The following is a 20,384-nucleotide window of genomic DNA, read 5'->3' on the forward strand; positions in this document are numbered from 1 at the left end:
TTGGGTACTGCTGCTGTGGTGGGACGGGGGTGGTGGACAGTGGAGGGGGCTGGGGTTGTGGGCACATCGCGACTGGGTGGCTGAAGTCAGGTACGTTGCCTCCAAGGGGTGGCCAGAGTCGTGGGTGCTGCTGGGGCTGGAGGGACCGGGGTCACGGGCCCCACCTCTGTTGTTCGCCCAGTTCCACCTCTGTGTTCCAGTTCACCCATCTTCACCTGTACTGATCTGTGGTTCTCTCCAGTGTCCTGGTGTGTTGGACAAGGAACCTTTATTAAGTCACGGATGTTTTACTTGTAGGTTGAAGGAGAGAGAAAGGGAGTCTCATGCTGTCATGATGCAGATGTCACTGCCAGGCTTATTTCTTTAAACCAAATTTCTAGAAGTGGAATTGTGGGGTTAAGAGACATACATACTTTCAATGCCAAAGTGTGTTCCAGGAAGGCCATTCCAATTTAAATTCCAACAGCATGGGTATTTTTTTCCTGTTACTGTGTGAGTGTACTCTGAGTAGAACTTTTCCTATGCTTTTTTCCCCCCCTCGTTCACAAATGACCCCCACCCTACACACACATCCTTGCCTATCAAGTCTAAGAAATGAAGTCAGATCTTAGTGAAGGCTGGGTGGGGCCACAGTGGTGTCAGATCTGGACTGCATTCAGGGCTGGAAAAGTGCTTCGCTCTTCATTGCACATTTGGTTCCTCCCCTGTGTCTGGCTAAGTGCAGGTTTGTACTAAGACCATTGGGCTTCTTGGTTTCAGGTTACACTCCTGGCACACCATACAAAGTGTCCTGTTCCCCTACCAGTGGGGCAGTGCCTCCGTACTCCTCCTCTCCCAACCCCTACCAGACTGCTGTGTACCCCGTGCGAAGTGCCTACCCCCAGCAGAGCCCTTACGCACAGGTAGGCCTGGGACACACTGGGGGCTCTTACTGGTGCTCTTGGGTGTATGTGGGAAGGGTTGGCTCCAGCTGGGATCTGACCTGGCTATGGGACCCTGTTGCAGTTGTCTCTCTTCTTCCCCACAGCAAGGCACGTACTATACACAGCCCCTGTACGCAGCACCCCCTCACGTCATCCACCACACCACGGTGGTGCAGCCCAATGGCATGCCAGCAACGGTGTATCCTGCTCCCATCCCTCCACCAAGAGGCAATGGGGTCACCATGGGCATGGTGGCTGGGACCACTATGGCCATGTCAGCAGGTGAGTTGATGCTGGGGTACCTGTTCTGTGATGGCCTGAGAGCTGGGGAGGGAGAGCTGACTTAATACTCTGACCGTTGGCCTTGATTTTTCATGTCTAGAGTTACGGGGAAGGACATGTGATTCTTTTAGGAAGGAATAGCATATTATCTTTTTCTTCCCCTTCTTTCCCTCCCCTTCTTTTAGTTGAGAGGAGGCGAGAGGGTGGGGTTTAGAGTAACAAACTGTAAACCAAGTACCCTCCCTGTGGAGCATGACTGGATAACAATTTCTGAATTTGGTGGGGCCACTTTGTTGGTGAGCTGAGCTGTTTGGCAGTAGACACAAGGTGTGACCATATCCCCCCAGTGAGCATGTAAAGCTTGAGCAGAGTGGGGAACCGTGGTCTCCCCTTGGTCCTTCCCTGTGGTGTATGGGCTTCTTTGCGGAACAAGTTTTCTGAATGGGGATGTTTGCAGGAATCTAGGAAAGCTGGTCTCTGTGAATAGCAATCACAGCTGCTTGTAGAAATCCTTTTGGCATTATCGACTTTATTTCCCAAGGCTTCCCTTAGGTCAGAAAAGGAACCCACTGAGAAGAGAGCCCTGGCTAGGATGGACACATCTCCACAGAGTCCTGGCGTCTCTCGGGACTCAGTGTCATGTCAGGGATTAGGTTCCCTCCTAGGGGCATGCAAGTTGTCTGTGGCAGGCGACCAGTTACACACAATGTACTTGGTTGCCCATGGCTGGGACTTTTTAAGAAAAATATTGTTTTTTCTTTGTTTTTCTAGACTTTACTGTAATGTAAGGAAGTCGTTCTAGAGAGAAAGGTTTTTCCGCATGCCCTGTGTGTTTCTTTCTGCTCAGTCTCTATTTGGTTTTCCCATACTTACCTTTGAAGGCAAAGGAGATTGTGGCACAGACAGAAACTACATGGTTGGGGCATGTGGAAGGAGGGGACGACAAGCCCTGGGGTGTGTGTGGGCAGGGAGACAGGAGCATGAAGGGATACAAGATGTGTGTGTTCTATTTGAGGTCGTGCTTGTCTATAAATGGACTCAAATAGTCCCTGACTTCTTTAATTATAGGGGAAAATATGTTTATCTTAATGTACTCCGAAGCTTAGGTAGTTTGGACTCTCCCTCCATTTATTTATTATCGTATGAACCACTTTTAAATGTGCAGTTCAATAGTGTTAAGTTTATTCACACTGCTGTAAAACAGATCTTCAGAACTTTTTCATCTTGCAAAACTGAAGCACTGTGCCTATTACACAGCAACTTCCCTTTGCCCCCTACCCCCCAGCCCCTGGCAACCACCACCTACTTTCTGTTTCTATCATTTGGACTCCTCTAGGGAACTCATATAAGTGGAATCCTACAGTATTTGTCTTTTTGTAACTGGCGTTTTTTCACCTATCATAATGCCATCAATGTTCGTACATGTTGTATAGCATATGACAAATTTCCTTCCTTTTAAAGGATGAATAATAATTTTTAAAAATTATTTTTTATCGCATAATCTGTTTATCTAATTTATCATCTCTTCTGCAAAAACAATTGAGTATGCTTATATGAAGGGGAGGCACAAGGTTTGTACAAATATATTTTCAATATGAGCTTCCTGTGTCTATACCGCTTTGAGTTGTTCTGTTCTCAGCGTTCTGACAGCACTCTGGTGAGACCCACCCTTCTCTCTGTGTACCTCCCTCCTCGTCAGGCAGCATGGAGCTGTGCAGCCACTGAAACATGCTGCTCTTTCTTCTAGGTACCTTGCTGACTGCCCACTCCCCAACGCCTGTCGCCCCCCACGCAGTCACTGTGCCCGCTTACCGGGCTCCAGGAACGCCCACCTACAGCTACGTGCCCCCTCAGTGGTGATCACATGCAAATGTAAGTGATTGGCGAAGCCTGGGTCGGCTCTTGACTAAAGTGCATTTTTTTCAGTGGAGAATGGCAAGTCTACCACAGTTTAAGCACGAATGAGAAAAGTGCTGCCTGACCGTTGATCCAAGGGCAATTTGGTGTTTAAATTTTTGTTCATATTGGGACTGTACAAAGTAGAAGAAAGAAGGAAACCACTGAGTACTTACTGTGTGCACTGTACACTTTGTTTATTCCTTGCACCCACCTCCTGCAGGAAATAGCACTGCAGTCAAAACTGGGCATCTCCCTGATGGTCTGCGGGAATCAGGAACAGTGGCCTTTCCTTCTCTTGCCCTTTCTGGTTCTTGTGGATTTCCTCCTCCTCGAGTGGAATGCCTCCCTTTCGGAGCAGCAGTGCCAGAGGAGCTCTGTGTGAACTGTGTCTGTCTTTTCCCACCAGGCTGAGGATGGAGCTGTGCAGTCACATCCTGGATATTCCACTGCTGGTGCTGCGGGCCTCGTGCCTCCAACCAGGACTTTCTTCTTAATGCCCTCGACACTTAGCTAAACACGACTGGGGCCCAGCCCAGCAGGTCCCTGCACCATCAGTCTCCAACTAACTCTGTGGGTTGGTCTTAAAGCAAATTCTGTTTTGGGGCTGCCTGGTAATTTTTTAGCTAACTGTAATGATAAGGAGGGAGTATTAATGTATTCTGAAATTATATCTAGTTGAATGCATGTTAAAAAAAAAACACAAAAACAAAGCTTGCTCAAACTACTACCTGCGGTGACTGATACAAAACCACCATATGCAAAGCCCAAAGGAAGTATTTACAGCTTGTCCACTAACACAGTGTTGTGATGTGTGCAGTCTTAAAATTGTACGTGTTAAAGTGAATTTCTTCATAGAGCGTCCGAATCTCTTAGGTGATTCTTCAGCCTTTTGTGGTTGATGTGCGTTGCCAGTTGCAGACACAGAATCTGAGTTCTTAGCCATCGGTTCCTTTCGCACTGATTGTACTGGGAGAGTTACAGGGGCCGGGAGAGTGTATGGAGGGCCACAGATGCTGTGGGCGCTGCCAGGTCAGTGGGCACCCCACCTTTCCATGTAGGCTTTGGGTCATTGCGATGTGGACATTCGTAAAGATGATCATGGAAGATTAGAGTTGTGTGGCCAGCACATTTAGCAGCAAGAGGCGGTTTGTCTGTTAGCAAAGCAGTTTCCTCTGGATTGCTGTCTTAAGTTTTCATTACAAATCTCTTACTGATTGAGATGCTATTTTCTTTGTCTTTATTGGGAAAGCCCTTTGTAGAGGTAAATTTCCTTGGGATGGATAATACATGAAAGAGAAACAGCCACACTTGGAGGAGGTTTCCCGAGAAATGAGTGAGTCAGCTGAAAACATACGTAGGCATTGCTGTTCTCCCCTCGCCCCCACAAAGAAGGGCAAACATTTCAGCTCTGTTCTGAAGAAAGTTGTATATTTATGAACTATTAAAAGGGAACACAACTGTATTTGACGTTGACTGTTGTAGAGAGGTAGGGCCACGGCTGTGTGGGGCCTGTCCACCAGAGGACTCACCCTCTAAGACCATCTGGGGACAGGTATGGGAGGTGCGCAGCAGGGCTGGTGCCTGTTGCCTCTGACCTCTTGTGCCATCCCTTCATGCAGCTGAGGGCACTCAGCACAAAGCAGGTACGGACAGCAAAGCGCCGGGCAGCATCCGAGTGCATTCACCTGCCAGGAGGATTTGTTTTCTAAAGGATTTTGTGTTTAAAATATGAATATTGTACAGGATTTTTTTCCCCCTAAATGTGCCCAACTTGTATTGATCGGAGTGAGTGTTCTCAGAGAGTCGGGTAGGAGGAGGGGCTGTGTCCCCTCTCAGCAGCGTGTCAGTCAGGGTGGGGTATGTGTGCCTGTCCCACCCCATCATTTCAAGTGCTGTGTGCTTTGACTGGGGAGTGGACCCTGCTCTTCTTACATCCCTGAAAGCTAGATCAGGGCTCAAGCTTTGGTTTGGCATCCAACCGTGGTTGGTGAGTGGGACACCTGACCCCTGAGCCTTTGGTAACCCTATTTTTTATAGTAAGTACTCTATAATTTTTTTCACATTTTATTTTATAAGAAGTTTAGGAATATTTTTGCATGGATCATTGTAAAGAAAATACTCTTTATCCCTAATATCTGTTAACATAGTGTGTTTACTGATAAGTACTTTAAATTGCCTCATGAGCACTTAAGCTCTGTGTGTGTGTGTGTGTGTGTGTGCGCGCGCACACACACACATACGCAGCAGCCATCTACCCCAGGCACACAGTTTTGTCCACTTCTTAAACTCTGTGTTGGTGATTCCATCTAGATAGTGGATGGTTTGTAATATCAAGATTCTAAGGGCTCCAGGACCTGAACTGAGCAAGAAACAGAGAAGTCAGTTTCCCCAGTTTAGTGTAGTAGATAGGAGATAATAGGATTTTAGTGTATGCTTTATAAAAGCTTCAAACAACAAAATGGGAAAACACACATACGCACACACGACTACCTGTAAGGGGTAGTCATTTGAGTCATTTGAAATCAGGAGGAAGAAGCTGTAAGAAGGTATATAGGCTGTTTCTTAAGGCTTGCTTAAGACTTGGCACACACAGCGTGAGTGTTTTCACGAGCACTGAATTAACTGGTGGTTTCAAAAGAAAAAGAAGAGTGCGTTGCATTTCCCCCATTTATATCAGCTTCATGAACACCCCTTCCCCCCCACCCCCATAATTTTTAGAAAGTCTCTTCCTTCTGGTTGAGTTGGGAGACTTTATCAGATACTTTCTTGTTATGGAATACATCTTTTCAATTTTGAAACTGTCGGCGCATCAGCTATCAGATAATGACAGTGAAAGGTAGATTTTGTCTGGCATGTAAGAATTTGGACAAAGGAATAGTAAAACTGTTGTAGGTTGTCATTTTAGCATATTTTAAATTCCTTCTAGTAAAATTAAGGAATAGAAGTTCTGTTACAAAGTTGCGTAATTTGATACCCCAAGCACAACTGGAACATTTAAAGAAATTTTGCTTTTTTTGTATATAGCTTTCCTAATTTGAGACTCAGCTGAATTACAGTTCTTTTAGAAGTTGAGACAGGCAAGCAAAGGACCTAATTCCTTTAAACATGGACATCATCATGGATGTTTAATTTCTTTTGTTTTTCGGCCTCTCCCCTCAGGTTTATTAGGAGGTCCGTTTTTCTGCTTCTGGAAATCTTGTGCGAGCAATGGTCCCCTCAGCTTGCTGCCTCTGAGAAGGGAGGCCACCACCAGGGCCGGGGTCACTTGTGGTAACAGCATGGAGGCACTTCCAGAACCTCTTCTATGTCTCTTGTGTGAATCTTTTCAGAACGTTCTTCTTGGTGTGGTGATTGGGCCTACCAGTTGCTATTCTGTGAGTCTGTTTCTTGAGTGCAATGCAGATACAGTATTTACAGGAGATTAAGGATGGCCCTGGGCTGGGCGCCTGCTCATGCAGCACCTGCCCTTCCCAAACTGGGCAGAAGTGCCTGGCTCTATCTGGTGGCATCATCCCCTCCATAATGAGGGGAAATACGTTCTTGAGGTACTTTGGAGAGGGTCGTATGTGGCAGTGTTGTCCCCACATGGGTTTCTGTGACGGTGCCTGCCAGTGGCAATGCGAGGATGGCATGTACCAGTACCAGCCACATCATTATTGGGGCCTGCTTTAAGACGGAAGTGCAGACTTCTCGTGTCCTTCAGAAACATGTGGGAATGGTATTACACTGACCAGCTAGGCCACCTTTTCTCCATCTGGCAGCTGACGGCTGGACATCCCAGTCATTGCCAACCCTGGGCATTGCCCAGACAGGACAGGACACTTGTCTGACACCCTCCAGCAGAAGCAAGGGCAGGTTGTGAGGGTGCATGGCTTGAGGTGGGAGGCAACTTCTGGTTCTCTGGTGCTTTCTAAGTGTGTGTGTGGGTGTCTGTAAAGAGGATTGTGGTTGGCTTAGGAGAAGGTCAGACTGCTTCGCTCTCTTTGGCATGTCTCGTGTATGTGTTTCCCGTGTGTGTGTGTGTTTCCCTGAGCTGTTTATTACTCATCCTTAGCTTTCTGAAGGTGCAGCAGGCTTGAGTAGACTGCAGATAACATGCTGCAAAGGAGGGTCTAATCTTTTGGGATAGAAAGGTGCAAAATTGATCTTACATGTTTCAGAGGATTTGTCTCTTTCTCCACCCTATTCATTTAAAGAACAGAAAACCTGTGGGGTCACCTTATATGAGTACCCACAATTAAAGTCAACTCACTTGGGACAGGGACAGAGGAGAGGCGGGCATCTCTGTCTAGCGAACCGGGATGAGCTGCAGGAGATGGTGTGCTCCAGGATTGTGTTCCAGGTTGGAGAGAACCGGTGGCTCATCTCACTCTCCTGTGCCCTGTTGGAGTCTCCCAGGGTCCCTGTGCAGACAAGGGAATGATCGGGCTGGATCTGAGGCCAGCAGTCCTGTGCGCCCTGCAGGGTTGCTCTGCCAATCACTTGAAGGAGAGGCCCCAAGGAGCCACATGGGTTGTGACTTAGTAGGGAGTGGTTCCATTGAAAAAAAAATTTTTATGATTTTTGAATACTGTTTTTTTAGACCGTTCTCTTGGTACAGTTTTAAACTTAAGTCGGTATTGTCTTCCAGTGTTAAATGCATCCCTCTCCTCTGCATTGAACTTAGATGTCAATCAATACAAAGGAATGGAACATCCATCCTGAGCCAGGCCCATTATATATAAATTCATACTATTTTACTTTTTTATGCAATCTGATGAGTAGATGAGCTCAGATTTAAAATTCTTAAAAGCACGTTTATTGTAACAAGAGTTATGTATTAATACTGCAGTTTTCAATAAAGATTGACTTGTGTTGCATATTGTGGTTGTCATTTTTCCCCGTAGGTTTTGTTTGGTCCCAAGGTGGATTGCCTGGCTGGGAAGTGGTTTAATTTCCCTCAAGTTGGGAACTCCAGGGATTTCAGGCAGACGTCCTTGTGGTGCTCAGCTGCTTCTCACCTCAAGCCAGGCACTCTTGACCTTGGCAGTGTGTAAGGAAGCAGCAGGTTGTGGGGACTGTTTTCCATGTGGGAAGGGGATGGGAGCCACCCTCATTCCATTTCTCCTGGTCCTGTGGCCCAGGTACTCCCAGAAGGACACATTCTTCCCCCTTTCACTAAGGAAGATGCTGAGACCCAGAAAGATTACATATTGCCTGTCCCCCAAACTCATTTGCTAACTTTAGTTCAGCAGACGGAGCAGTCAGGGAAGGTGTGGGCTTCCGGGCCCTAGGAGGAGGGAGGGCCTGAGCCAGCTGTAGCCCACACCTGGACAGATCCCAGGCCCCATGCTTTCTCTTAGAGGCACTTAGCCTGGCCACCTCAGCCTGTCCATCAAAGCCCTGAGGCATGGTCTCAAGTAGGTGAGCCCTCACCACACCTCTGGGCACTACTGGGCTCTGTCCTCTTGGGTAAGTGAAGGCCTGGTGCAGACATGGAAGGGTAGGCATACAGAGAAGAAAATGCAGACACCAACAGAAAATGGGCTGGCAACCAGGTTTTCATATTTCTTTATGAAATTAAATGTAGTTTCTGGCATAGAGAAGGTAATAGTGCACAAGTGACTACGTGCTGCTGAATTCCTGCTCTGCTCCACACCCGGAAGCCAGGCCCAGGCCCCACTCACAGGTGCCCCCTCCTGGAAGGTGTGGGCTTCCCTCCAGCCCACATGCCCACTGGCCTTCTGGGTCAGTCCTGGGTGCTGGGCCAGAACTTAGTCCTTATGGCTTCTCACGTCCATTTAGGGTAAGGCAATCTTCTTGTATCACTAACAATTATTTTTCTCCATTGTTAGGAAAACAAAATCAGAACAAAAAACCGGTACCAGGTTCTGGAGTCAACACAGCTACATATAGCCTGGTTACAACCCTGATGGAAGTATGCAGCTGATTATGTTCTTTCTTTCCACTATAAACACATCACTAGTGAAGGTGTCCAGCAGCCAGGAGTGTCTAGAGAGGGACTAGAAGGTAAAACGGGGGCCTCAGGGGCCAGATACTGTACACAGAATTCCTGGTTGCCACCCTCTAGGTATGCCAGCTGCTACTATCAGTTGGCCTGCAAGGAGAATTGGAGCGTAGAGGGGCACATAGCCCAACTTTCCAAATGGTGCAAAGCAGTTGGCCTCCTGCCCAGAGGAGGAGGAGGTGGAGGGATGATGTCCACAGAAGACGGTCTCAAGTGGCCGGTCTGCTCACACACGTGCACCTGGCTGGAGTTTCTGAGCTGTGGCTCCCAGGAGGCCCCACAAAGGTCCAGAGAGGGTTGTGGAAGGTCCCTGTGCTGTGGGGCTCCCACCTGTTCATTTGGTGTCTTCAGTGTACCAGTAGTGGGGAAGAGCTACGCGCAGGGCTGCAGAACCTGGCACATACTGCTGCCAGCGAGCCCCTCCCTTGCTCAGCCCTGCTCACTTCCAGTTTGCAGGATAGGCAGAGAAGGGCCAGTTGCTGTGGGTGCGTCTTGCGGAGGGCAGCTGGAGGCGCACTGGCAGGGCAGGTCCAGATGTGCTGTTGGGGGGTGTGGGTTCATTTACGGAAGGGTGCCAGCCGGCTAATGCTGTGCCAGAAGGTGGATGGCTTCTGCTTGGGCTCTGCCAGCACCAAGACCTGTTGCTGGGGCAGGCTGGCAGGTAGTGCTGGGTGCTTCTGGCGTGTCAGGTAGTAGGGCCGGCCAAGGGCTGGTTAAGAGAAAAGAGCAGGAGTTATGGAGGTGCCTAGGGAGCTGGTGGCACAGGGCACAGTGGCGTCCTTTGCTGTGGGGTGTGGCATGGGGCCTTTCCCATGGCCCTGTCTCAGACCCCACGGTAGGGAGCTTGCTTCCTGTGGGGCTGCCCACACCCAGGGGCCTGGGAAGATGTGGGCCCTGACATTTCTCCAAGGCAAGGCTTGGCCATGTCTCTAGGAATGGGGTTTGAGCTCTTTGCTAGGTGATTCTGAGATGCCCGCCAGAAAGCAGGCCTGCCGGGGGAAGTAAGATACACTAATGGTGCTGCTCTGAGGGGTCTGAGGGGATCGAAAGAGAATCTCAACTGTGGACTGACACAAGTTTCATCACTGGTGACTCCTTATCACCAACCTTTGGGAACAAACTCCTCCTGCAAAAGGCAGTGGGTAACTAAGGACCCAGGTGTTAGCCTACTTGGCTTTGTGGGTCAGAGAAGGGTTCGATGGTGGCTCGGGCCGGGCTGCCATGGATGGACGTGGGACCACCACCCCTTACCTTTGGGCTTCCAAGCTGCCTGCTGCCTGCTGGCATTCATCATGGCCTGCTTCCTCTGCAGCTCAGTAATGAAGAAGCCTGGAGGGAAGGGCACAAACGGGACCCTGGCTTCCCTGGGATGACTTGGATGCCTTTCTTCCTCGTCCCTGGCCCATGGGCTTCTCGTCCTGTGCTTCCTAGCGCTGGCACTGGCCCCTGTCCCCTGAACCTCCCACGGAGCTTGGGGCCCATCCTGCTGTAGGGACTGTCCAGCTCAGCCCCTAATCAGAGGCGGTGCTCTGGCCCATCTCGGAGGCCCTCCCCACATGCTCCCTTGCCCTTCCCTATATCTCTCATCTGATCCCCAACATGTCCAGTGGCTAGTGTCCCCTCTCCCCACTGTGGTGGAGGCTTTTTCCCAGGCCAGGAGCCAGCCTGGTCACTGCTCAGTATGAGGCCCAGGGATAAATGGACAGTAGGGGATGCAGTGGAGAGGTGCCCTGCTCATGTGGGGACAGGACAGGCTTCTGGAGGCCAGTCCCACCTCCTGCTCCAGTGTTCACCCAGGGCTTGTGCTGGAAAGGGGCTCTCCTAAGTCTCTGCAGCTGAACAGAGGGCCCACCGCTCTGGAATGTGCATGCACGTATGCGTGTGAGGTGGAAGCAATCCCCAACAGGCCAGCAGACCCATGCCCAGAGCCTGAACCCAAGTGGTGGTCTGGAGCCTTGCCAAACCTGAGGCACTGGGCAGTCCCAGTCCGGTTTTCCTGACCCCCTTGTATTCAGGGACGAGCAGGCCTTGTGGGCCCTCACAGCGGAGCGGAGCTGGGGGTGGGTCGCGCACCTGTCTCCTGGTCCAGCCGCACGTGCTCCTTCTCCCTGGCGAAGGCCTTGAGCCAGCGCTGCTTCTGCACTGGCTTCCGGGCACACAGCAGGTGGCTCTCCCCCGTGGTGCCACACTGCAGCAGGAAGGCATTCCTGATGCTCACATGGAGGTCTCTGTCCTTCTTGTCCTCTAGGTCCAGTACCTCCAGGCCGTCCATGTCCACTCGGCCCTTGTAGTACAGCACATCCCGGCGGAGAAGGTCCTGCCACAGACACCGGGAGCTGCCGGCTAGCCTGCTTGGCAGGGCCCTCCCTGGCCTCTGCTCCGCCCTCCTGACGCACCCAAGGCCCTGCCTCACCCTCTGCTGCACCCCCCTCCCCAGCAGATGATGAGCTCACGAGGGCTGAGCGAGCCTGGTGTGGACCCCAACTGCCAGACCTAGGATGAGGAGCCTTGCTCCTCCAGCTAAATCATGGGCTGGCCTGGGGGTCTTTAAGGCACCTGCATGAAACAGTTGGTGGGCCTGGGCTAAGCGCACAGCAGAGAAGAGCACCAAGTACACCAGGGCCAGGCCCAGAGCTAGTGGTCAGGAGGGCTTCTGGACAGGGCCACTGGGCCATTTTGGGAAGAGGAGGAGACGCTCGCAGCACAGAGGAAGCAAGGAGGCTGCTGGAGCAGAGGACCCCAGGCGTGGGGAGCGGAAAATGAGGTTTGGAGGAAGAGGAGAGGTGGCTGGAGAAGCAGGTAGGCTAGGTCAGGAAGGAGGGTGTGCTCAGCAGCACAACCTGGTCTGGCCCCCTGGTCCCTGGCCTACCTAGGCTCACTGCAGAAAGCCACCTTCATCCTGGCCCTCAGGGCCTGACCAGGAAGGGCCTGCTATACTCGGGGCTCCTAGGAGAGGAACCGCCTGTGTGTGGCACGTTTGCTCTGGGCAGCTGCTCCCAGCTCTCAGCTTCACTCTCTCCATTCCTGCTCTAAACAGTTCATCCAGCAGGGAAGAGTGACTCTGGTACCTTCTTACAGTAGATGAGCTGGTGGTCAAAGAGAAAAAACATCCTCTGCTGGCTCTTGGCTTGTGGCTGTGTAACACGAGTCAGCTCCCCCGAGTAGATGAGTTCTGAGCTCCTGACCAGGAGATCTTCCCCCTGGGGGACCCCAAGGATAGCCATGAGCTGAGTGCCCCACCTGGGGCTGAGACGAAGCCCCTCGGGCTCTGCGCCTTGCCTGCATTGTTGGGCGTGGGTGCTTGCGACTGGTTACGGTCCCACTGGGCCAGGGTTTGCGGCAAGCAGCAGGCCACAGAGGGAGGGGCTTCTCATGAAGGCCAAGGAAGTGGAGGGGGCAGTGAGGTGGGGAGTAGAAAGGTGGTTTGACCTGTGAGTTGGCTGGTTCTGCAAAATGGGGCTCCATGGCAGCCAGTGGCGTGAGCAAGCGAAATGTGGCTAATCCCTATTGAGATGTCATGTAAGTAAAATACACACCGATTCTAAAACCTTACTATGAAATAAAGAATGCGAAGTAGTTCACTAATGATATTTATGTTAATTACGTGTTGAAATGATATTTTGGATATGTTAAATATATGTTTCATTTTTTCTTTTTTAACATAAAATTCCCCATTTGGCTCACATGATAATTCAATTGGATGGTGCTGTCCAAGACAATAATTAGACCTGGCTGGCGGTCACCTCTGAGGCTGGTCTTATAGGGGGTTCCTTTAAAAGACCACCTTGTTCCCAGCGAAATGTGTTTAGTACCTGAAGTCCCATCCTCAGACTTCACACTTTCAGGCTAAGACCTGCCCCCTTGGTGTTCCTCCTGGAAAATGCAAACCACAGCCAGGAGTTGTTGGCAGCCTTTCAGTTTGAGACAAATTAGGGTGCAGGGGTCCTTAGCCAGGGCTGGGCCTCAGAACCAATCTCCAGGAAGACAAAACCCAAAACCCACAGGGAGTCTAATTCCATATTTTCAGGAATATGTATTTTTATAACATTTTCTACAGGGATGTCCCTGGAGCACACGAATATCACCATTAGTTCAGGCCTCCACGCTGCCTGATAATGCAAGACTGCTGGGTACAAGGGGACTGTGCAAGCAAGGAAAACGGAACCAAGAGACTGATCAGTAGTGATCTTTTTGGGGATGTGGCCTGTCTCTTATGAGCAGAGGAACAGCTCCTGCTGGGCTGGCTGGCTGCACTGGGAACAGCATGGGACTTCCCTCTGTGGCTGTGTAACAGGGTCAGCGCCCCCCCCCCCACACACACACACACACACACTCTTCACTCGGAAAGAGGCCACCAGGCCTGCTCTGGGAGGCAGCACCAAGGGACTGGGCTCCATGCTCAGGTGGGTCACCCATGCAGGGAACCCGCTTTTCTAACACCAACTCACGTTTCCCCAGCTCCCTCCTAGGATTTTCAGGGGCAAGTATAATTTTAAAGCAAGTCGTCAAGCTGGGGTGTTGGGCTCTCTCACCTCCCAGTCCTCGATGGAGCTCTGCCACTGAGCGATTTTGTCAATGTTCTCAAGTCTCCGTTTCCGTTCGTTGATGAGCCGGGCCACATTCTTCATGGCATGTAAGGCAGCTTCCACATCCTTGAAATCCCTGGGGCAGAACAGAGATGCACAAGGGCTGGGAGCCTCCTGGAGCCCCTGCCCCCAACCCTGCCCCCAGCTGCTTTGCTCTGGGGCTGTGCCCTGGGCCTTTCAATGCACACCACCATCTTCTCCATAAAGGTGGCACAGAGCAGAACGTATAGCCCTCAGCCCACTGGTAGCTCTCGAGAGCAGGGATGGTTTTACTCTGTTGCCGCACTGCCTGCACTACACTAGGAGCACTGAACAAACAGGCAGACTCCAGGCATGAGGAGGCTCAGGCCGCGGCACCCCGGCCCTGCCATGCCTCCTACCTATGTTGGGGGTGCGTGTACTTGAGCAGCTCAGCCAGCTGCAGAGGGTACTTGCAGATCTTCTGCACGGGAGTCAGCAGGAAGCCGTCTAGGGAGATGTCAATCATCTTCTGGAGCAGCCGGCATGCTTCGAAGAAGTACAGGTACTTGCTGAGCTTGCTGAGCCTGGAGAGCTCCATGCAGGCATTGGGGTAGTTGTTGCAATACTCCGAGTAGATCTGGAAGTTGGCTTGCTGGGGGGCACAGTTGGATGTTAGGATGGCTGTCTCCTCCCCCAGGCAACCCTACCTGTGTGCAGAGGGAGGGAGTGGAAGCCTCTGCATTTCCTTCCGCAGCTGGGCTCAGCCGTCCACCTACTGCTCTGGCACAAGCTATGGGAATCACACCCAGGGACGTAAAAGACCTCTGAAAACTGGCAATATGCGAACCCGTCACCACCAGCTTCTTCAGCAGGGCCCTCGGCGAGTATTTTTAACTGTGTATCAGTCAAAACATATTTTTTGGATGAAATCAGTAATTCTAATAAAGAAGGGCTATCAAGGCCAAAAATGGGAGAGTGAGGGAAGAGAAGAGAGAAGAGAGAGAGAATGATGCCAGGGGCCATGGCTGTGCTTCCGGATTTTCATCCTCTGCCCAGTGTCCTGCTTCTGCACAAAGTTCTGGCCTTTTTTTTTTAGCTTTGTCTACCAGGTCTGCTATTTAGTGACCTTAGGTGAGCAAGGAGGGTAGCAGCTGCTGGCTGGTGGTGGCTTGCTGTGATGGTCGCACTAGGCGATGTCCATAAAGTGCCTGTTCCCGTTGTTCACTCAGTCACAGCTCTGCCTGCTGAATAACGACTCCAACCCCACATTCACTCAGTGCTGAGACCCACCATCCACTCCTGTGTGTGGACAGACCAAGGCCTCCCTTCCCAGTTCTCCTGCCACTGAAGAGAGGTAGCAGAGCGCTCCCAGCCCTCACTGGCAGCAGCCGGGAAGGAGCACACATTGTCTCTGATGGGCAGGCTTGGCATCCTGCTTAACCCCACAACTGTCACAGGGAAAGGATGCCTTCCCTGTCCGGCCAGGCCAGGCAGAGTCCCTCTAACCCAAACCAGGCCCGTGAACCTTGGCTAAATGTCAGCCTGCATCTGGGGTGGAAGTACACTGTCAATTACACATAAATTTCAGCTTGTTCACTGTGTGAAGAACCCCAGAATCAGCTATGAACAAACAGCCCCTAGGGAGTTCGACCGGCAGCCCAGCCTACCTCCGCCCTCTATTCTGGCCCAAGGAGATCCTTCTGGGGCTGAGCCCAGGCACCCTGTTCCAAGGAGCCTTCTATGACTTGCTTTGTCCGCCACAGAAGCAGACACCCTTCCAAAACAGTGTTGAATGGTGAGAGGTAGGACCTAGAAGTGTCTAGCAAAAGAGAAGCAGGGTGCCTAGCCAGAGCGACTTCCGAGCCATCTTGTGGGCTGGGGCCTGGGGGCAGTGGTGGGTTGTGGGGGCAAAGGAACACCCAGCGGGCGGAGGTGGGCGGGCAGGGCCAGGAGCAGGTTCCCGGTGGCAGGCTCACGTGCTCCAGGAAGCAGGCGCCCAGCTCGCTCAGGTGGGGTCGCTCCCTGTTGAACTTCTGCTCCAGCGCCGTCACGAAGGCCTTCTGGCACCGGTAGATGTCCTCGATGTTCCCGAAGATGGTGCGCAGCTGCTCCTCGCTGAACATGTCGGCGCGCCTGTGACACTGCCTGATGTAGCCCTGGGGACAGGGGCGGGGCAGTCAGATCCCCTCTGGACCCCGCCCCAACCCCCACCGCGCGGCCGGCCTCACCTCGCAGACGTCGCGCAGGTGCTTGATGTAGTCCCTTTCGGTGCTGAGGATCTCGTTGATGACATTGGTGCGCATCTGGTCCCTGCTGCTCTGTGCCTCGGCCCCGCCGTCCTCCGCCCCGCCATCCCCGGCCTCGTTGTTGGAGGGCTCGTCCTGGTTCACCCGCAGCTGCAGGCGATGTGGCGGGTCAGCACCCCGCATCCTTGTGGCAGCGCCGTGGAACTGGGGCTCAGAGAGCCCAAAAGGCGTACAGGGTCCTGGGCAGGCCCTGAAGCTGCCCTCCCCCCGAACAATGCTCATCTGGACAGGGGGACAACAGGTTCGATGACCCCTGCCGCTGTCAGTTTCATTTGCGCCCACAACCCTGTCCTCTGAGGACTCCGGGCACCTCCTCCTCTGCTTACACTCTGCTAGTGCTGGGTGCAGTGCTGGGAACAGAGCGGATACTTACTCTAGTTTCTTAACCCGCGCCCACTCCACTGGGCTCTCTAGGGGCCCTGAGGAAAGTGGGTGGTGGCTTTGCCAGCTTTCTGACCCATAACTAGGAAAGGCTTGGGGTGCAGAGCAGGCAGATTATCTAGGGGGTCTGCTCAGGAGAAGCAACAAACTAAACTCCAGGGCCTGCCCCCCTCCCGAGCCCCCCCTCCCCCATTCCCCTCTGCCTTGCCCTCTGCCTGGCCTTGTGGTATGAACCTGAACTCTTCCTTGGAGACCAAAGGCCTCCTTAGGTAGGAGCTGGGTCCCCTCCCTGTGATCTCTTGGGATAAAGACTTAACTTGTCCTAGGCTCAGTTTCCTCAGGTGTAAGTGAGGTCCCCAGCTCCCAGGGCTGCTGTGAAAGTTGTAACTGAGAGGATGCAGGTGAACGCCCTGCAAGGCACTTAATAAACGCCTGGTAAAGCAAGTTGTTAGTGGTGTTTGGACATGCAGGTTCCCTGGAGATCCACACACCTTCATTTCTGACCCATTCCTCTCTGACTACTGAGGGCCCCCTGGAGGGAGCGGTGGGAGCAGGGGTGGGAGTTGGTGGCTCTGCAGGAGGAGGAAAGCTGCCACAGCTCCCTGGGCGGGCCTTCCTGACATCCACCCACCCAACTAACAGCCTGCAAGGGGGAGGTCCACGCCTGGCACCTCGGGCCCCAGAGCAGTCTCAGGCTCCTGTTTCTGAGCAGAGCCAGTTGGCTCTTCAGGGGCCTGGGAGAACCTCAGGCCGGTGTCATACCCGCACGAAGCTGGCTGGAAACCAGCCCTCGCCATCAGCGACACGGCCCCACCACCATTCTCTGTTGGTGGCATCCATTACTTCGATGACATCCCCAGCTTTGAAGCCCAATTCCTGGTCATCCATGGTGACATGGTCCCAGAGTGCTTCAGCACACACCACACTGCCATCGCTGATGAGCTGTGGAAAGAGCCATGGACAGGCAGGTCAATGCAGTAAGGCTGCCATGGCCCTCCTCGGGGGGCAGGCTCTCGGCCTCTGCCCCCCACCCCTCAGCAGCCCTGGGAAGAGGGGATCCTAACATGTTACAGAGGAGCAGACGGAGTCTTCCTCTGAGGCAACTGCTTTTTGGAGACAGGGCTATGCCCTGGTCATGTCTAGACTGGCAGGGCTTATGAAGCCTGAAGTGAACTTAACCATTAGGATCTTGGTGAGCCACGGAATTTGAGGGTCAAGCATCTTGCTCACTCCCATCCCCATCGGGCCAGTGATTAAACTATCTATTGCCTCTCAGCTCCACCCATCGTCTCTGCTCTGCTCTGCGACACTGGGACTAAGGCACTGCAAGCTGCCTTTGTGCTGTGCCAGGGACTCCCTCTTAGATTCTCCTAATGTGGCATTAGAGGGGACCACAAAGCTGGGAGAGAAGGAGCTTGCTCCTTCCTTCCTGCTGGCTTTTTGTGGACTTGTAGTACCTTTGTGGTCCCCTGACAAGGAACAATGCTGCTTCACCCAGGTGCAGAGGTGCCCAGCCACTGCAGTAGCTGGATCCAGTTTGCAGTATTTTTTTGAACACTTGCAGAACCAGTCCCACAGCATCCCACCTCCCCCGAATCAGCCGCTGGGTAGTAACCCTCCTCAGAGTTCTAGGTCCCAACCCCACAGCATTCTAAGTTCTAATTATTCCAATCCCCCTTCCTTGATTCCCTAGTTCTAGGAGAGGTAGGTACATCTCGCAGCTGCTACTTTGGTAATAGATACCTCAGGGCTGCTCTTGTGCACTTGGCTACCAAGTCAACCACTTTATACCCGGCTGACAGCCTTTAATTTCTCGCTGCTGAAATTAACTGGCATGGATCCATCGCCCTGCATGGCTGTGGACCTCACATCAGGAGGTCCAGAAGGCATACAGGCACCTCACATTACCTCTCTGAGAGGCAGAGAGACTGAACCCTCGCAGGCAGTCCTCACGCTTCCAGCTCCATTTACCACTGGACTGACACCTGCTTTCCTGGAATGTGGGCTCAGTTTCTGCTCTTCGAATGACGAATGACTCTGGGGAGGACTTAGGGCAAGATGGGGGCGAGGGGTGGGCTAAGGACTGCATGGGAGGTGAGGTCCATGCCCCTCTCTGCTGGGACCAAGTGTGGCTCTGATTGTCACAGCCACGGGCTGGCTCTTTAAGCACTCGGGGCCTCAGGCATCACCTGACAGGGTCTCTGCACTGAGTTGCTTGGCCTGCTCCCTACTTGGCTTCAGGCCCAGTGGGGCCTCCCTGGGTCTCCCAGGCAGTGTGCATGCTCACCCTCACATCAAAACTGGGTACAAGCAGGGCTGAGCGGGACTGGTTGGGTCTCCACCTGAGTAAGTTCCAGTCACTGTCTAACAGGTGTCCACTGTGCCTTGAATGCGGAGGGTGAGGGGTGGGTGGGCCACCTGGACACAGGAGCCTATCAGACTGAGCCTTTCCTCCAGACAGGGCCTCAGCAGGCCCGTTCAGAAACTACCAGTTCTTCATGTATTCTGGGGGTAAAATCTGCTCCAAACCCTGATCAAAACACTTTTCAGGACAATCCACAGCCTGGTATGTACACCTATTCTCATATGCAGCATAGCTCAGGAGCTGCCGAGTCCTGATGTCTACCCAGAGACCCCGGGTACAGAGCACTGGGCTATTCCTAGGGCTGCAAGTCTCCTCGAGGGGCCACTGCTCACCCAGCTAAAAAGACCTACTATCGGCATGTTCTCTTCTGCAGATAGGCCTGACCCCAGGATCATGAGCTCCTTGCTGCAATACGGACAGGGTAAGACAAAAGGATTCAGCGAGGTGACAGGAGAGGAGCCGGGCTGCTGCATGTAGGTAGCAGACACCAGTGGGGCAGCTCAGTAGTGCACACTGCACACAAGCAGGCCACCACACCACACCGTGGGGGCTCTGATTTGAGGACAAGAAAAAAGCAGAGGACTCAAAGGTGGCCTGGGTGAGCCAATGAGAATGCCTTCAGGGGCAGTGACCATGGGTGCATGTGAGCCTCAGCACAGAGGGTGTATAAGCACAAGTGACTTCAGCATCAGGATACAGGGCACATGTGGCCACAAGTGAGCGTGAGGTACATGTGATCACGGGGTTAGCATGAGGCTCAGGACAGAGGGCGCATGTGACCTCAGGTGAGTATGTGTATGCATCAGGATGACTTGTATGTTTTTAGTGATGAGTTACTGAGACAATGGAAAGGTTCACTCTTGGAGCTTCTCGGGTAAGCTGAGGTTTGGCTCCAGAAGGGAACAAAACTTCATGTTTAAGCTTTGTGGTTTTGATCCTGGAAAAGCCCCTGACATGCAACCTCCAGCCCTCTACTGGATGCTACACTTTGATCTCCTGAGAACAGGTTGTGGATTCTGTCCACCTTCAGTTCACACCAGCTGCACACACAGGTCTCTAGGATGGCATGGAGGCTGCCCTCATTGCTGGAGCCCAGGCAGGAGGAAGAATGCTGATACACCCCACACTGCCCGGCTGTGCACTGTTTCCCTTCCCAGGTTGTTCCCACCTGGTATTAACCAGGACAGGCATCTATCTCCCCCTGTCCCAACTTCCCTCAAATGAGCCCTGAGCTAAAGCCCCTCTTGTATGGACCAGTGCCTCCTCCCCCTGCTTTATTCTGCCAGCCCTTGCAGGTGGTTTCCTACATAGCTGCAGGGAAGGGCACAGATGTGGGACAGAGGCAGGGATTCCCAAAGGGACTAAGGTTCCCTACACCTTTATGGACAGACCTCCCATAGCTGTCCTGCCCAGTCACCAGGAAGCCGTGGGGGGGGGGCAGGGGGGCAGGGTTGGTTGCCTTTGTCACTTCCTTGTCCCAGCACCATGCCAGTGCCAAGACGCACTTGATAGGCACACAGCCGTGAACGACTCCCCTGATGTCCCTGTGCCTCGGTCCTCATCGATGCCCACAGTAACAATGCTCCAGCTAGGTCACAAAGCTCTCGGACAGATCCACATGGGAGGCACTGATGAGTTACAGCAATGACTTTAACTTTTTATTGTGATATCACC

At 52.5% G+C, this 20,384-nt stretch overlaps 2 protein-coding genes across 8 annotated transcripts in view; one reads left to right on the forward strand and one right to left on the reverse strand.

Moving 5' to 3' along the window:
• The window catches only part of FAM168B (family with sequence similarity 168 member B), a 42,967-nt gene extending 30,271 nt beyond the window's left edge, over positions 1-12,696 (forward strand). For 2 of the 6 annotated variants that reach the window (XM_074325083.1, XM_019719014.2), the window contains 4 exons: positions 760-902; positions 1,028-1,205; positions 2,953-3,077; positions 3,511-7,963. In XM_074325083.1, coding sequence (XP_074181184.1) covers positions 760-902; positions 1,028-1,205; positions 2,953-3,065 — 434 coding nt within the window. In that variant the 3' untranslated portion in view covers positions 3,066-3,077; positions 3,511-7,963. Of the gene's footprint in view, positions 1-759; positions 903-1,027; positions 1,206-2,952; positions 3,078-3,324; positions 7,964-11,359 lie in introns of those variants that run through there. The other 4 variants (XM_019719016.2, XM_074325082.1, XM_019719015.2 and 1 more) reach the window with 4 other exon arrangements.
• Positions 8,639-20,384, reverse strand: part of ARHGEF4 (Rho guanine nucleotide exchange factor 4) — a 104,626-nt gene continuing 92,880 nt past the window's right edge. For both annotated transcript variants that reach the window (XM_019719011.2, XM_074325080.1), the window contains 9 exons: positions 17,108-17,287; positions 15,887-16,054; positions 15,635-15,814; positions 14,078-14,310; positions 13,644-13,773; positions 12,180-12,311; positions 11,185-11,428; positions 10,363-10,440; positions 8,639-9,820 (listed from right to left, as the gene is read on the reverse strand). In XM_019719011.2, the coding sequence (XP_019574570.2) occupies positions 9,669-9,820; positions 10,363-10,440; positions 11,185-11,428; positions 12,180-12,311; positions 13,644-13,773; positions 14,078-14,310; positions 15,635-15,814; positions 15,887-16,054; positions 17,108-17,287 (1,497 nt within the window). In that variant the 3' untranslated portion in view covers positions 8,639-9,668. The remainder of the gene's footprint in view (positions 9,821-10,362; positions 10,441-11,184; positions 11,429-12,179; positions 12,312-13,643; positions 13,774-14,077; positions 14,311-15,634; positions 15,815-15,886; positions 16,055-17,107; positions 17,288-20,384) is intronic.

Source organism: Rhinolophus sinicus, linkage group LG02 (genome assembly GCF_036562045.2).
Source record: "Rhinolophus sinicus isolate RSC01 linkage group LG02, ASM3656204v1, whole genome shotgun sequence".
NCBI lineage: Eukaryota > Metazoa > Chordata > Mammalia > Chiroptera > Rhinolophidae > Rhinolophus > Rhinolophus sinicus.